At 34.8% G+C, this 16,998-nt stretch overlaps 1 protein-coding gene across 1 annotated transcript in view; it reads left to right on the top strand.

Annotated features, from left to right (window-relative positions):
- LOC149776725 (SCO-spondin-like) overlaps positions 1-16,998 on the top strand; it is a 74,615-nt gene that overhangs the window by 41,023 nt on the left and 16,594 nt on the right. The window contains exons 13-16 of the mRNA XM_089941347.1: positions 879-1,193; positions 3,004-3,165; positions 8,009-8,240; positions 11,018-11,279. Of these exons, the coding sequence (XP_089797473.1) occupies positions 879-1,193; positions 3,004-3,165; positions 8,009-8,240; positions 11,018-11,279 (971 nt within the window). The remainder of the gene's footprint in view (positions 1-878; positions 1,194-3,003; positions 3,166-8,008; positions 8,241-11,017; positions 11,280-16,998) is intronic.

Genomic DNA, 16,998 nt, shown 5'->3' with positions numbered 1-16,998 from the left:
TTTATGCTATCATGTACATATGACATTTACAGTGGGTCACCATCTAACTTTGTTTAGAGTCATTTGCCTCTTTTTAAACTGATCTTACCATCTGTTTGGTCATATTGACCAGAATGCACAGCAATTCTAGCATTTATATTTTATATGTCCTGTTTGCCCATCTGTTGTCAATACTGAGCCAAGTATTTCTGTTTAGGCAGTGTTATCATACCCTATAGCTTTGGGAGTAGCATGGCTTGGTATGTAAATGTTACATTAACAGTATTATAAGCATTATTTAAAACTAGATCTCTGTAGTTTATATTTCATGATTTGGTGATTTGTTTCTTACTTTAGTGTCAAACTGTTTCTTACTGTTAGGCTTGTTTTTATGCAATTTTCTCAGACATTATTGAATATACAGCAATTTAAAAGTTGGTAGTTGGTTGTGTCATGTGGATTACTACACATTTTGAGTAAAATGAGGCTACAGTTTCCTATGTTTCATAGCCATTGAATTGTATTAATGCTTAGGTTTTTTTCGCAATTGCTATTGCCAGTGGATCTTTAAGTTATGTAATTGCATCATAAGAAGTAGTATGTCCATCAGTGAAAATAGTTTTCTGTGACTTATTCTTAATAGATTGTATTCTGGCCATATTGTCGTAGGCATTTATCATGTCCCTTTTCAGGTGATTTTTGTCTATTATTTTAAGTTTTAGATCAGGAGACTATGATATGTATGTCAACTGAAGTTTTCTTTTTCTTTCTTTATTAGATGTTACAGTGATCCAGATTTTTGCTGACACATTTCTTGTATCATTATCCTCATGAATTAGTTTACATATATCCTAGCAATGTCAAATTCATTGATAGAATTATGTTTTTGTATATTTCAGCCTTCAGGCAGTGTTGATCCAAGTGACCTGCATTCAACCCTCTCTTTGACAATGTTTACCGGACCATGCCATTTGAACTTAGATGCTCACTGCATTTTGTCAGTTGAACTCATTGTTCAGGGTGTCATTGTAAAAATCATTGAGAAATCTGTCTCCATAAATAGCCAACCACAAATCTTGCCATATTCCTCTGACATTGTTTATGTGAAGGAAGCTACATCAAATTTTATTCTTGTTCAAGCTTTTGGAGTCCAAATTTTGGTTGATAGCAGCCAGAGAATATATATCAGCCTGACTCCTTACTTTGAGAGCAAGGTATGTGCAAATACCTTTTACTAAATATGTTAGAAAAAAAATATGAATGTACACTGAGGGAAGTGCATGCATATGTATGTATGTATGTATGTATGTATGTATGTATGTATGTATGTATGTATGTATGTATGTGTGCATGAATTTACAGTGTGCCCTATTTATAATTCTACACTTGAACAACCTGCTGTTCAGTATCCATTTTCCTGGCATATTTGTGGTCCTGACAATTAACTTCTGAAGGACTTCAAAAGTACTGCAATTGTCCTTGAGTTCGCTTGCAATTTTAGCTGAATAAGTTCTTTTGATAGATAGTTGGTCATAAATGTAAATGGTGCCAATGTGACCTCCAGCATGGCCACAACAATGACTGTCTTGAATATCTTATTATCGCTACTTCTTCTAGATCATTGAAATAAATGACATTGTGCTTCCACCAAAAGACTTTATGATATCAAGTTGGTTCTGATGGAATCGGTGCTAATCTTCTGTAAGGCCATCATGTTATTCTTCCTGAAAATCTAGTTATTGTTTCTGATTTTCTTCTAAAGAGTCATATCAGCACGGGGCTTTTTGCCAGAAGACTTTTTAAAATGTCTTGTTGGTCCAAAACTGAAATTGTGCTGGTTTGATGTCCACCATCTTACTGTTACTACTCAGCCACTGAATTATGATGATATTGAAAGGGATTTTCATGAAAAGACTTCTGATAAAGTCCTCAATGAAACATGTGCCAATCTGACACAAAATGTGCATTACAGCAACATTTCTGAAAATCTTTAGATCAAGAATATCATAGATGATTCCAGCAATCAGTGGATAAGGGGAAAAAGTGATCTTATCTTGAACCCTTGAAAATTATGTTAATCACTGTCTCTTTAAGGGACTCTTGTCTAATCTGTTATAAAGGCAAATTTAACAACAATTCACAACAAAAATTAATGAATGTTTGAGAGAAAGGATGTCAGAAACAGAAGCTTATATGTGTGAAGAAATCCCATAAAATCATCTTTTGCAACAATATTTCCAATTTTAGTGAAATAGTGAAGGGGCCAGCAAAACCTTATTCTTGGAATCAACTCTGCTTCTTTGCTGTATTATATTTCTTCTCTTCTCATAGTAGGGAGACAGATCAGTTTTGTGTTATCTGTCCACTTGTCTCTCCTACTTATTTTCTCAGCAAAGAATATTGAACATAAATGTACCAAATGGTATATTTAGATACAATGACTGAGTCTAAAGATAAGTTTAGATTCTGGTGACTGTGTTTTGAAGGTTGCATGACAGCACTTTCTGCATATAAAGGATATGGTGGGAGATGGAAGTCATATGTTGTTGCTTTCAGAAATAAATTCCTGCAATTTTGTTTCTTATTGTGTCATATATGCATATTGAGTATTTGTCCTTTTATGGTTTTTTATTATAATGTACATTTTAAGTTTTAGTGTAAAATATAATGTGTATTTGCTCATAAATGTAGTCCAATTGCAAACAACATAGACCCAGATATGTCATTACATAATGTGCTGTGTTTTCATTTTCAGTATTACAATGTAACCAACCTGATTTAATCTGGCATAGAATCATAAACTTATTTAGCTATTTGAATAATTGATGACGAAGTGCTCTTCAGTCTCATGAAAGCAGTTTTGTTTGAGCAAGTTAAAGTAAGATTTATATGATCACTAACTGTCTATTGATCTGTTGATTAATCTTTCAAGCTATATTTCTGTCTATTTATCACTTGATTAAGTTATCACTGTCTCTATCAAATGAGGCAGACCTTTTTTCAGTACCTAATGTATGCTTTTAGGTCCAAGGTCTTTGTGGTTATTTCAACTACCGAAAAGATGATGACTTGCTGGCAAATGGTGTACCAGAGCCAGATACTGCGAGTTTTGTATATTACTACAGCGACACAAACTGTTACACAAAACAGGATTATATACCCAATGATGTGCCATCCAATGCAATTGTATGTATATCAAGCAAAAAGAGGTAATGGGTCTGGTAGATAATTATATAAAACAAAGTGCTGCTCAGCAGATGCATGTAATTTATAAAAGACTTTTTTTTCGGTTGAGAATGTGGAGCCATTCATCAATTGTGACAATCAGTTCCATCCAAATTTATCATCCAGAATGTCATGGTCTGTCAAGATATGGAATGGCTAAAATATAAGAGATCAGATTTCAGGAGTTCCACTTTTCGAACATGATTTGAAATTTGCACAATAGCTTCAAATGATAACTCTGAAATTTAAAACATCATGGCTTAGTCCATGCAAACATAAAAAAAATACATTTATCTTAATGGCTAATTCTACCAGTTACAAATACATGTATATTATTGTTATGAATTATTATTTATATTTTTATTATTATTATCAATTTGAATTATTATTATTATTATTATTATTATAGAAAAGAAAATTTAAACAGGAGAAATGAAGTTCAACTCCAGAAAATGACCTTGTAATAAAAGTATCTTACAAAACCTTTGACAAATCTGTAAAGAGTTATTTTCCCTCATGACATGTACATTCTTTGCATCATCAGTATCTTATTTCTGTTAAAATATGCCATATGTTTCTTTGTGTGTATGCTGTATGTTTCTTTGTTTATATGTACAGTGCCAGAACCATCTTCATACATTAGATTGCGTCCTCACTTTTTCTTCATTTTCTTTTTGTGGATGTTTTTTGTCCGGATAGGGCAGAATGAATATGTTTGAGCTGGTGTAATAACATGCAGATGCTGTCAGGCTGAGATATGTGTATACCATTGCAAATTAATTATTGTCTTCAGAACTGAATAAAATATGAATGCATGTTCATTATTCCCACTATGAAAACATATGGACAGGGCCCAGAAATGTGGAATGAATTGCCCACTGAACTTAGACACAAAGACACAGTGATCACATTCAAGAGGGCTCTCAAAACTCACTTATTTCGACTGCAAGAACAAACTTAAAGACCTAATAATGTTTCCTACCCAAAATATTCTCAGCATGTTTTTTATTTTTTAATGTTTTTCCAATTTCATCGTGTTTGTTTTTGTAATAATATTATTATATGTTTTTTATCTTATAGGTGTTGTCTAATGTTGTAAAGTGCTTAGAGCTTCTAAAGATTAGGCACTATACAAAGTCCTCATTATTATTGTTATTATTATTATGTTTTATTTTGTATAGACCTCCTCTTTTATGCTTTCTTCTAAAGCTATGTGAGCCAAATAACAGTACAACCACTACCTCACAAGACCAGCCCTCTCAAGCAAGGAAATGTAGCTATGAAAGTCAAAAGTTGGCTACCCAAAATGATAAATGTTGGAGTCAGATAGAGAGGTTTCCCTTTAGATGAATTGATTTACACTAATAACATTTATATTGCAGTTACCACATAACATGATCATACAGAGTAAGGTAGAGTTTCTCAAATAAGGGAAGTACTCTGTATCTTTATTTTGAGCTAAGTTTTACTTTTCTTCATCTGAGGAAATTCAAAGACTTCATGAGAAAAATAATAATAATAATAATGAGGACTTTGTGTAGCACCTAATCTTTAGAAGCTCTAAATGCTTTACAACATTAGACAACACCTATAACATAAAAAACATATAATGATTTGATTACAAAAAACAAACACCATGCAATTAGAAAACATAAAAAACATGCTGAAAATGTTTAAGGTAGGAAACATTATTAGGTCTTTAAGTTTGTTCTTGCAGTCATTATTTATGCCAGTGCCATTTTCATACCTACCATATTTACAGAGTGTTGATAGATTTTGTTGCCTTGAGTAGTGTATTTTGAGGTCCCATTGTGTGTGTGTGTGTGTGTGTGAGCTTAAAAGGCAATGTTGTCCAATTAAAAATAAGTTGTTTTCATTTAAACCAATATAAAGTACTGGAAATTCATCTTTATTTTAAAGCTTTTAATCTACTTGTAAACCAAAAACAATTATAGACTTCGTTACATCCAATATCATCAGCACACATATGCACACTATCTAATCTCTCTCTCTCTCTCTTTTTCTATATATATATATATATATATATATATATATATATATATATATATATATATATATATATATATATATATATATTCACAAACATGTAACACTGTAATATTCCAGGCAGTGTTATAGTTTAGTACTATCCAGTTTTGGGGTTTATAAAGGGATGCTTGATTGACTTCATTTGTTGAACTCTTTCCTTGATAGAGTTTTCTATACAAAGGTCAGGACTGCACGTAAACATATGAGACTGGTGGACAATAACAGTAATATGTGCCTGGAATGTGTGGGATGTCAATCAGGTAATGCGAAATGTGTACTGTATTGACTGAAAATCAGTATGCTGCAGTCCTAGTGAGACAATCAAAAATGAACGGACATGCTAATAATGCAGTTAAGACAAGGATGTCATGAATATAAACATTGCTGTTTCCTTGGTCAATAAATTTTGAATGTGTAAAGTTATGGGTTCTCAAGACATTAAAAGCATGGACAGGTACGATATGATAGCCCTGTTTCTTCAGAATTATATTATGTCTCATTTGATGCAAGGAGCGGGGGCAGACTGGGTTTTGTGGATCCAATATCCCATATCCTGTATCAGCACTATGAATGTAGCACTGATAGCGTGGATAAGATCACCATGTTCTGTCATGATCAGATTGTGCTATGATAATAGTCACAAGAGATCAACAAAATACCCATCTTGTCAATACTGTTGAGTAATGGAACCACTTACATCAATGAAATATCTATAATCCACTCTGGTAAGAGACACTTGGCACTCATAGGGATCAGTCTTATCTTTATTCTGCTACCCTCATTTCACAGCTCATGGAAACACAATGATGTCCATTTCCAACTTCTTGAGAGTGCATTAAACGGTCATGCTTAAATTGCAACCATTGTTCTCCAACCTCCTCTTTAATAGTCATGTTGAAGAAATACACAGGCAGGTCAGCAAGATGACATCAGGCCCAGCATTACAGATCTCGGCGATTGTTTCAGAATTGGGTGAAAGGAATATTAAGGAACCTCTAAATGGATGCTAAATGGGGAAGCATTGACCCTACAGACCTTATACATGTTTGAAATCATGGTTCTCAACAATAAATTTGTACATAAGCACAGACATGTGAATTGTTCTCACCCCAGTTTTTCTCAGTGCCAGCCTTTGTACAGAGATGAATTACATACACTACCCTTGTCAAATGTAAATTGGGGGAACAAAATCCACATTGCTAAAGAATGGGAAAGACTTTGCTCCAATACTTGATGGATCCTGGAAGCTGTTTTGATCGGTCTCTATATCATATTCATTTGTCCAGGACAAAAATCATGGTAGAGATTGTTAAAAACCTATTTTACAAAAGCCACTGGCATTCTTTGGTAACTTAACTACTGAACTACTACAAAGACACTAGGTGAGTTATATTTAAATTCAGATATGAATGCCTCATTTCACTCCAACTCAGGTTTTAATTCATTGACAAACCTGATATTTAATTTCAGCAATTCACCCCTTGGGTATGTTGATGGAAATGCTTCTGATCAGATCTTGTCTCCTCCATGAATGTGCTTTGAATTCATTTTGGTAGTGGTTTCAATTCTTGCACAAAATAACATCTTGGCCTGAGAATTCCTTTGTTTACCAATCTTCTCATTGTGGAAGCAGATCTCATCATCCTGGTGTGCCTGTTCATGAGACATTACAAGTTATAATGTTGTTCCAATTTGGACTGAAACTTTACTGATTTGAACAAAACATTCATAGTTTCTTCTTCATGATAAAAAGGCACAAAAACCTCTCAAATGTCTTGCAAACATTATCACAAGCAAGGAATTTGACCCCGTGCCCATGATTGAATCTATTTTGGGAACTGAATTGGTTGAAAGAGGCACCCTTTGAACTTAACTCTAAAGCAACATAGTTTTATCTCTTGCATTAGACAGCCAAATATATGCCTTGTTGATCAACCTGAACAATCTCGAGGTCCAGCAAGATGATTCAGTTTCACTTATGATGGCTCTGGCCTTCTTTGCAAAGAACATGAGTAATCAATTGTTTGTGGTGAAATTCTTTCCATGTTGAACCCTTTTGCCTCAAGGCCATGTAAGGACTTGGAGAGGGCTTGAAACTGGTGCCTAAAATGAACCAAGCTGGGGCTAAGAAGGGGGTGGTGGTATTGTCTGTTTTTACCATTGAGAGAGGGTACAGTTGATATCTCAGTTCAAAATCGATAAGAAGATTAATTACAACAATACTCCTAGGTTATTATCATTGGGCAAAAGTTTCAGTAGTAAAGAGTGTGCACATCCAAAATTGGCACCAATCCACATACTTAAAGGGAGATCACTATGTTTGACTCCCAGCTATGTTGGCAAACAACATTTAGCTTTTATCGCTAAAATGATTAGTTTGGGTGGCCTGGAGTTGTGAGGTATTGGTAGTTCTCCTAAGGTGTCATGGATGGGTAAGTGGTATACAGCAACATGTTTTACTTCAAAATTGTTTTCTAATTTTTGTTTTAGATTTATTGTGTGAATTTGTGAAAATGTGGATAAAATTAAAAGCAGATTGGGGTTTATAAAAATTATATTCATTATGTCAAAAATAGTGACATGCAAATGTCAGACAAAACACCTAAGTAGTCCCAATTGTTGCATATGATACAGAAATAGGGATTGAACATCTATTTTTGAAGCCAGATGAACTAGTTAAAGTTACCTTGGCACTTTGCCTCAATCAATTTTCTAACCAGTTTATAAAATTAAATATAATATTTTACAATTTTAGACACAAGCCAGGACTGCCTGTATGCATATTACTGACATCAGCCTTTTTGGAGAATGTTTTATTTATGTGGACCCTTTGTATTACTTTCTTCGATGTGTTGAGGAAGTGACATCGTCCCCTGTTGGAGATACCACGGGGATATGTACCATGACCTCTGCATATGCTCGGCAGTGTGCGATGAAGGGAGTCATTGTTGATTGGATCCATTATGCTGATTTTTCAACCATATGTTGTAAGTATCTAAAGAAATACAATTTGCAGTGAAGCCTCTTGAGACTCTGTCTGTGTATGTGTGTGTGTGTGTCTGTGTGTGTGTGTGTGTGTGTGTTTTATAGAGCTGCTATCTATAGCCAGTTTGCATTGCAATATGTATCATGATAATTACCCTCAGTACAAACTGTATTATGCGTTCATAAAAAGAACTGAAAAATGGACAAGTGAGCATGTATTTGCAAACCAAACATTTCTTGTATCATTATACCATACTCTTAATTCATTGTTTTTTGATAGCTTGAAAATGCTTGCAAAACATTGATTACACATGACTCTTGTGATTTTGCTAGATACAAGGGATACACAAGCCCAGCTAAATGTAATGAATGCTTCATACCCCCATCACATGAACTCTAACCAAATACTCAGCAGTGATGTTACAAACCAAGCAGATGTGGTTGTAGCATGTTTCCTACAAGAATGAAACCTATATTGATATTATGTGACGTCTTTTGAGGCGAGGAGATCAAGACTATCCCTGTCAATCAAAATGAGTACTCCACCAATCCATGATGCAAGATCCATTAACCTTCTTGATCTCAGCATCAGAAACCATATTGAAACTAGCTGCAGTATTTCCTACAAGAATTAAACCCTGTTCATCTGTAAGTCGGTATGGTCGGAAATAGTTTCTTGCAAACAAAATAAATTTAAAACTGTGCAACAGGAATCAGGTTTTTAGTTGTTCTTGTAGTGCATAATCCACCATTAACAATGGCATATGGTAGCAGTGCTGACATGTGAAATGAAACTATGAAGGAATCACCGTACACTTGGTGCAAAATAAAGGGAACATTATTAACTGTCTTTACAGGAGCCTTGAAAGGCTATAAGACAGCCTGAACTATAAGAAGAAAAAAAAACTTACAGAAACTTTGTTGGTAAGCTAAAACACAAACTGACCATCACTTTGGACTCGCATATTGGCTACTCAAATAATGTACAACTTCATCTTGTTGGGTACCATAGGATATGAATCGTTGAATGAAATATCAAAAACCCACATTTGCTCTTCTATCCTGTAGAAATTAGACACACCCATAGCACGAGAGTAAATGAGGCATGTTCCTCTACTTAAGACTTGGCACATAATGAATCTAAGTTCTTTGTTAAGCTCATGTACTTACAGTTATGAGTCACTGATATGGTCACTGAGTAAAAAAAGAATCCCCAACAGTACACAGCATGTGCGGATGTAATTTTACTACTGAAATATACATGTGTATTGAATAGAAATACAAAAGTGGTGTTGGTATGCCATCTGCAACATTGTGTTTTATTTTGAATTAGCTGATCGTAGAATATCTCATGCTTAAAATATGGCAGTTACAGGATGTTGATTGTATATTGTTAAATGTTACAGGTTGTGAGATTGTGTATCGTTAATTTTACCGGATGTATATTGTGCATTGTTATCACAATTTCTTTATTGGATCTTTCTTAGTCACACTTTCTTATGCAGAATATGCTATGCACTCTTAAAGAGATAGATTAATAATCAGTCTTTAATACAGTGTAATCGTATTATTACTAAACATATTCACTTGGTTCATATATTTGAAGAAATATAATTAAATGTACAATTGTATTATTTTTAAAAATATTTTCAAGTATTGACACCTGTCATCTCATGAGAGGCTAAACTTCATTGAATTTCTGGTGAGAGTGTTTAACAATTAATTAGTAAGTATACGAGGGAAAAATAGTAATTCGCTGTTAAACTATTCAATTTTTTAAAACTTTATTTAGTTTTACATGATCATGTGACCAGTTTATAGGTTTATAAAATGTGGTCAGTACAGGTCAGTTTGATAGAGTGTTGTTTCACTTTTTGAATTTAGCTATTAAAAATGTTTAAACAAGGCTGAAAACTGAAAGAAATTGTGGGAAGAATGCATCGTCCAACAATAATGTCTGTTTTTCTGATGTAGAGTTGAATGCCAATATTGAAACTATTCAGGCATGAAGAGGGTCAAGTAAGCAATTATCCAACCTGTTTTTAAAAATTATTTGGTTTTGATATATTGGCTTGTGACTTTATATTACTTAGTAAACTTCTTTGTGGAAGGAATCAATAAAAGATTGTGATTGGAAAAATAACATTGAAAGTTTATGATAAATTTCATTGCCCTGTTAAAATAGATATGGTTTAGTAGTTTATAATAAATTTCATAACCCTGTTGGCCCTGTTAAAATAGATATGGTTTAGTAGTTCCCAGTACAGAAACACAAATAGATTATTTAGTGCCATGGTATTTGGAGTAAAGCTCCAAAGGCATACCACAGATGCCAACTCAGAAAGAACCAATGGTAGAGTCTGAACCTTTACCTGTCTGGTTGTGACCCTAACCAATGTGGCTCTTGAATGTGATAATCCAAACTAAACATACATAACCAGATTGTATATATTCATACATACATACATACATACATACATACATACATACATACATACATACATACCTTTTGACCACTGTGACATACATACATAACCTTACACCATTGATTCCTTTTGGCAACACTTAATTTCATGATATTTTGATGGCTACTGTATTTGCAGTTTCTGATCCGTACCATTTTTGTTTAAGGTAGTGGTGTCCTCTTCTTATTCTTAAAGCGTATAAGTACATATATCACAGTAGTTGCCCAAAACATGACCACTCCATCTCCATCATATAGTAATTTCAGTCATAATTATCTAAACCCACTTACCATAAATTGTTTTCTTACTCATAGCTGCAATGTCAATGTGTCAAGGAGGCACTGTGTATGTTGAGTGTGCATCACCATGTTCTGGTCACTGTCGAGATCTGACCCTTGGGAATGATCAGTGTGAGGAAGGGTGTATCCCAGGCTGTGTGTGTGGAAATAACATGTATCTCACTGACAATGGAGTGGACAGCATATGTGTCCTGATGGCCAATTGTACTTGCTACGATTCCACGACTGCAACGGTTTATGGTCCAGGTGCTATCCTGGACAGGAACTGTGAAACGTGGTAAGTGATTTTTTTGTTTTATTCTTAAGAGTCATTACATTTTCATAATGTGGTAATAGCCACTATTTTGCAAATCCAGTCCTCATAAGATAAAAAAGTGAGATGTTCTCCAAAGTTTGTGGCTTGTTGTAGCAGCAAAAGTGATGAATGGTCATCATTTGCTTGCTATGGTTGTAGTCAAAATAGAGTGGATTCATTCCAATAATTCATAACAGTTTCAGAATAATATTATAGTCCAAATAATGAGCATTTTTTTTATTTTCATGGAACATTTTAAACTAATGTTTCTCATCTAAAATAATATCTAAGTAGAAACATAAAATACATTTGCAGACTTACAGCAGGAACACAAGAAATGTGAATGACTCCAAACTGGAAAGCAAATGATTGCTCAGTATTATCTTTATACACAGCATCTATTGCGATCATATTTGCAAAGTACCCAATGTGACAGATGACACTACTAAAATTGCATCAAACTAGCTTGTTCATGTAACCTAGTACAACCAATGGGAAGTCTATTAATTCTTCCAGAAACATCAAAAAAAACCCACCAGCCAATGGAAAATTACACCAAAGATGCCATTTAAGTCTTATTATTAAGATCAATTTTGATAATTGCCATATATGAAGCATCTATTTATAAATCTTACACAATACGTTGCTTTGAACAGATTCAGGTCAGTGTAGGCAAAACTAAATGTCAGATGATATTCTGTACAGTTTATAGCTATGAAAAAAACTATGAAAAGGAGATAAAATCATGTGTCAGCGGTTGCAAAAAATAAAGACACACATAGCAAACATTTATTTTAATTCATTCACAGAGTGTTCAGTGTGACACTTTAAGACTTCATTTGCATATGTTATTGTCTTGTTTTCTCATGTTAAAGGTATCAACAACAGTGGGCAAGACTAAGCGAGTGTGGGGGGCAAGATTAAATGTGTGTGGGGCAGCATTAATTGTTTGTGTGGTGCAGGTATTTTAAACCAGCTGAACTTAATCACCCAATATGTTATATCTGAATGGTGTGCAGTTCACGCCATACATGTGATGTATGCTTGCGCTGGTCCAGGGAAAAGTTGGTAATGTCTCAGCCAGACAATTGATGAAGGGCAGTAAGAGAGCACCCACAAGCATGTTGACTCCATCACTATTGTTGCGACACCACCTCCATCAAAAGTTTTCTGATGTGTGAATTTTGATTGGTGGAAAGATCATTATTCATTCGCACGTACCAACAGTAAACTCTGCTGTCACAACCAGAACATAACCTGACAGTACAACCTATTGGTTAGTACTAAGCTGGATCTGTGATGGGTATTCCATAATCACTGGCAGTCTCTGGTATTCTAGTACTGACTACATTGCTCGTATTCTATTTAGATGGTAAATGATTTTAGCACTCAACACCAGCTATTCACAAGTGCTAGGCCATGTGAACTCCAGCTCAGAATTGACATACACCTTCAATTACTGTGACTGGGTGTGTTGACCTATTTTCCTGGTATTCCCAGTCATGACCCTAAGAAAACAACAGCATACACCAACTGGTTATGACATTGTCATTTCTAGTTCTGCCTACATATGTGCAACGTAACTGACACTGGATTCAGTGAACCATCTCATATGATATGGTGTTATAGCCATGGCAACATCATATACCAGCAGTTGATAGGTCAGTTACTAGACACTGCTCCACTGCAGCAAGTACCAATTATAGCATCCTCTTTTTACTAGACACATGGTATCCATCGCAGATATTTGATGGCATATAATGTGAATAGCAGGAAAAATCTCACAGCATTGTTGTTGACCATCCCTGACAACCTGTATTGACCAGCTCAGTTGTAGCAACCTTCACCAGAGGCTTCAGTATGATCTAATGTAGATCTAGCCCCCTGTGTGACTGAATAAATAAGTACTCCACCTACTGTCTTCTGAGTTCAGTACTTCTCCACATCTTCCATCAATGGCTAGTGCAGAATTACCGCATCCATTGGTCTCTTAATTAAGAAAAAGAAACCTTCTTTCAGACAACTTCCAGCATCTGGTTGAGATGTTGATGCTGCATGGCTTTGAAAGCAACTCCAACAGACATTGATATTTGTAATGATGACTCAAAACATGACCCACTATTTGCAAGACTCACACAAAAATATAAACAATTACAATTGTCAACAGTGACATAATGGCCTTCAAATGTCAAAAACTTCCTATGTGCTTTTTTATGGACTGGATATCATGGACATGAATCAACATGATCAGAATGTTGTAGCAGTAAGATCAATGCCCAGCATGGTCTCAGTGGCTGTAACTCAGCAATCCAATTATTGCTTAGACCCTTCCATAGAGAACCCCCTAAATGCATGCTTTGGAGTCTGAGGTCTCCTATATATCTTGTATACTTAACAGTGCATCTCATAACTTACTCTCCTGTACAATAATTACATCTCCTAAGTGAGATCATTGAAACCAGAAGGATCTAGTCATGGCAGTTGGAAAAAACATGCCCTCTTTCACTTTTCAGCTGCTCAGTTTCTAAGAGTTATAGATGTCAAAGCAAGAGGAGATGCGGAGTGGATTCATCCCAATTTCTTGTCCTGTCAACCTTCCAGCAGAAAATGATGCCATACTCATGCCACATTCTGTCTTTTATTCCAAGAGGTGGAAGACATCATCACCTTGTTAAGAATAGTAGAGACTACACTATACCAGGGATCATCTTTGAGGCCTTAAGATATTTTCAGTGACTTGACCCTATTGTCAGAGGTCCACTTTGCAATAGATACACGAGGAGACCCATTATGCATATCAGCAAATGGTTTGACTGGTAACCAGTAAGACAGCAAGTAGAATAGCTCTGTATAATCCTAGCCTTGAAAGAAGACATTTTCTAGCTCTTACCACAAAGGAATGTTATCCATTAGGAGTGAGTTTGTCCTGGTGTGACCAGAAACATAAAAGGCTATCTTCCAAAGTTGTTCAGTGACTTTTTAATGATCAGGTTACTCTGCTTCACTAGAATGCAGTTATTTATCCAAACTAAATCCATGCAGAGACCAGGTGCAAACCCTATCCCATATCTTGAACAAAACTCAAAAGCTGCCTCATGTACATTAGGAAGACTAGAGACCGGATCAACTCGTGGGTAAAAGGATGTAACTCCATTGTCTTTCTGACAATTCTCCTAATGATGAGGTAGTGTAATAGAAGAACAAACCAAAGTTTATGGTAAAATATTTGTCATTGATAGCATTTAGCTGATGATAATATGGACACACGATTCCAAACCTTCCCCACAGTTACATCCCTGGAGGACTCATCTGTTCCAATAATACTGATTATAGACAGGATTAAGTATCCAAGAAGAGACCACTCTACACTGACTTACTTGACAGCAAGAAGACGCCTTTCTTTTCCCTTTCAACACAGTTAACACTGACAACAGTATTTGATCCAATGCTTTGCATCCTGGTATTAATATAGTCATCAGCTGAAGAAATACATGTGGACAAATCATTTTGATTTTGCAATTTTTTTCAGAGGTATTGCTCTTTTTGTTATGTGGCTTAATGCAGTAGATGACACAAAGTCATTACGAACAAAACGTGTATTGCACATATTATGGTCATTTTTTTAATGCATATATTGATAAATCTTTGTGCTTTCTTGATTTTTATAAATGTTACTAGTACTTTTCAACTTAAAGCTGGATGTAATGTATTTCAGCTTTTAGTTGTAACTATCACAGATTTTAAAAGCTTAATATACAATGTCTAGTAGTCCATTGCCTACAATAAAAATGCTGCTGCTCAGACATCAACAAAGATCAACACAGTGACCAACTTGAAAATCTTTTTATCACTATGACTGAATATCAGGATGGGGTTTCACTAAAATATGCCTAATTATTTATAGATTATAAATGAAAATATTGTCCGTCCAAACGAAAGTAGGACCAGCATTTTGAAAAATGAATTATCACTCCCGCTGAATGCAAATTAAGTCATATTAGTTTTTTATTATAGGTTACCATGGTTACCTTTGTCCAAAAGGAAATAAGTAAATGGACAGAAGCTGGGCACAGTGTCAACTGTTAAGTATTTACTAGGTATTATAACCTCTAATGGAGGTTCAAAACCTGAGGTTCTTTTCAAGATTGCACAGAAAAAAATGCACTGGCTAGTCTGAAGCCTATTTCAAAGGACAGTAACATTATACCTGGGTCCAAGATCAAGCCTTTTGCACTCACTCATCATATCTATTTTTCATGTGCTCATGAGACATGCAGTTTTCATCTTCTGTTTTGCAGTGGACTCATATGTATCATGTGGTATTGGTGGGGTGTTAGGTTGGTATATTTATGTGAGCAAATTGCAAACCATTTTTCTAGTTTTTCGTCTCTTCTATTTCAGTGATGATGATCGTATAATACTTATGAAAGTTAGAACAACGGTCATTATGGAAACCTTTTTATCTATAACATTTACAGTCAGTAGTACTTACCATGCTCAAAAATATGGGTAATTAATGGTAAGATTCATTTCAGAAAATAAATATTGCTCAAGTTTATGTTAAGGAAATCAATATAACTTAATAAAGGAATTAAGCTTTCAGTTAAAAGGGAACGATAACAAATTTCTTCTGCAGCAGCATCATAATCTTATAACTAGATTCTAGAATCTTGCAAGAAAAACACAGTTTTCCTGTTTGCATGAAAAGTAACCATCTTCATCAGGAACTATGGTATTCTTTTTTTTTTTGTTGAAGAAAAGGTTAATATTTCTTTAACACTAAGCATTTATCCTATTTTTACCACAGCATGTGTGTGAATGGTAGATGGGACTGCACTCCTGTACCAGGTGATTGCATAGATAGAGTCATCTGCCCCCAAAATCTTGTCTACATGGAAGGGACGCGCAAATGCTTGGATATTTGTGACACTTATGTTACTAACAGCACATGTCTAAGGTCGGCAACATATAGTGGATGCCTTTGTCCTGATGGTCTGGTTCAATCACCTAATGTAAGTAATAAGGTTAAATTACAACAGTCATACACACTTATTTTTATATGCAGTTATCAAACAATCCTCGCTATATAGCACTGAGAAGGTTTTGGTACATAGACAAAATGTATACAAAACAAAGATAAAGGCCAAAAGGGTACAATCCTTAAAATAGATAGCTTGATTTTATTAAAATATAAACCATCCTTTCTAAAATGTCAAAGACATTATTAACCAGAAAGTCATAAGAAGATAATAACAAGATTGGGAAATTCGTTGACTTCATTAGACACCTCTTCTGACATGCAGGAGTATCAACTTACATAATAATCCCTCTGTTCCTTAAGTTTCAATATGTTTACTTATCATTAAGAATCTTGCAATATATACCACATACATGACTGCTGATTGAAAGGTAAGAAAACATTTGGAAAAAGATGGTTGGTAATTGAATGGTAAGATAACATGGTCATTAAAAGGTAAGATAATATATAGCAGAAAGCTGATTGGTCATTAATAGGCAAGATAACAAGATTTTAAAGACAAGGTACATGTATGTGTGTTATTTGGATTTGTAATGTAGCTATAACAATTTTTTAGTCATATCGCTACGATGTCTGCAGTGTGACAGATTATAGTGATGTCTAGCACTGGGGCATCATGTCGCAAACATGTAGCATGATGTCCCACCCAGACACATTATCCTG

The sequence above is a fragment of the Sinohyriopsis cumingii genome, chromosome 18 (assembly GCF_028554795.1).
Source record: "Sinohyriopsis cumingii isolate HCF-2022 chromosome 18, ASM2855479v2, whole genome shotgun sequence".
Classification (NCBI taxonomy): Eukaryota; Metazoa; Mollusca; class Bivalvia; order Unionida; family Unionidae; genus Sinohyriopsis; species Sinohyriopsis cumingii.
The sequence above is the reverse complement of the archived record's forward strand: the minus strand, read 5'-3'. Positions and strand labels throughout refer to the sequence as shown.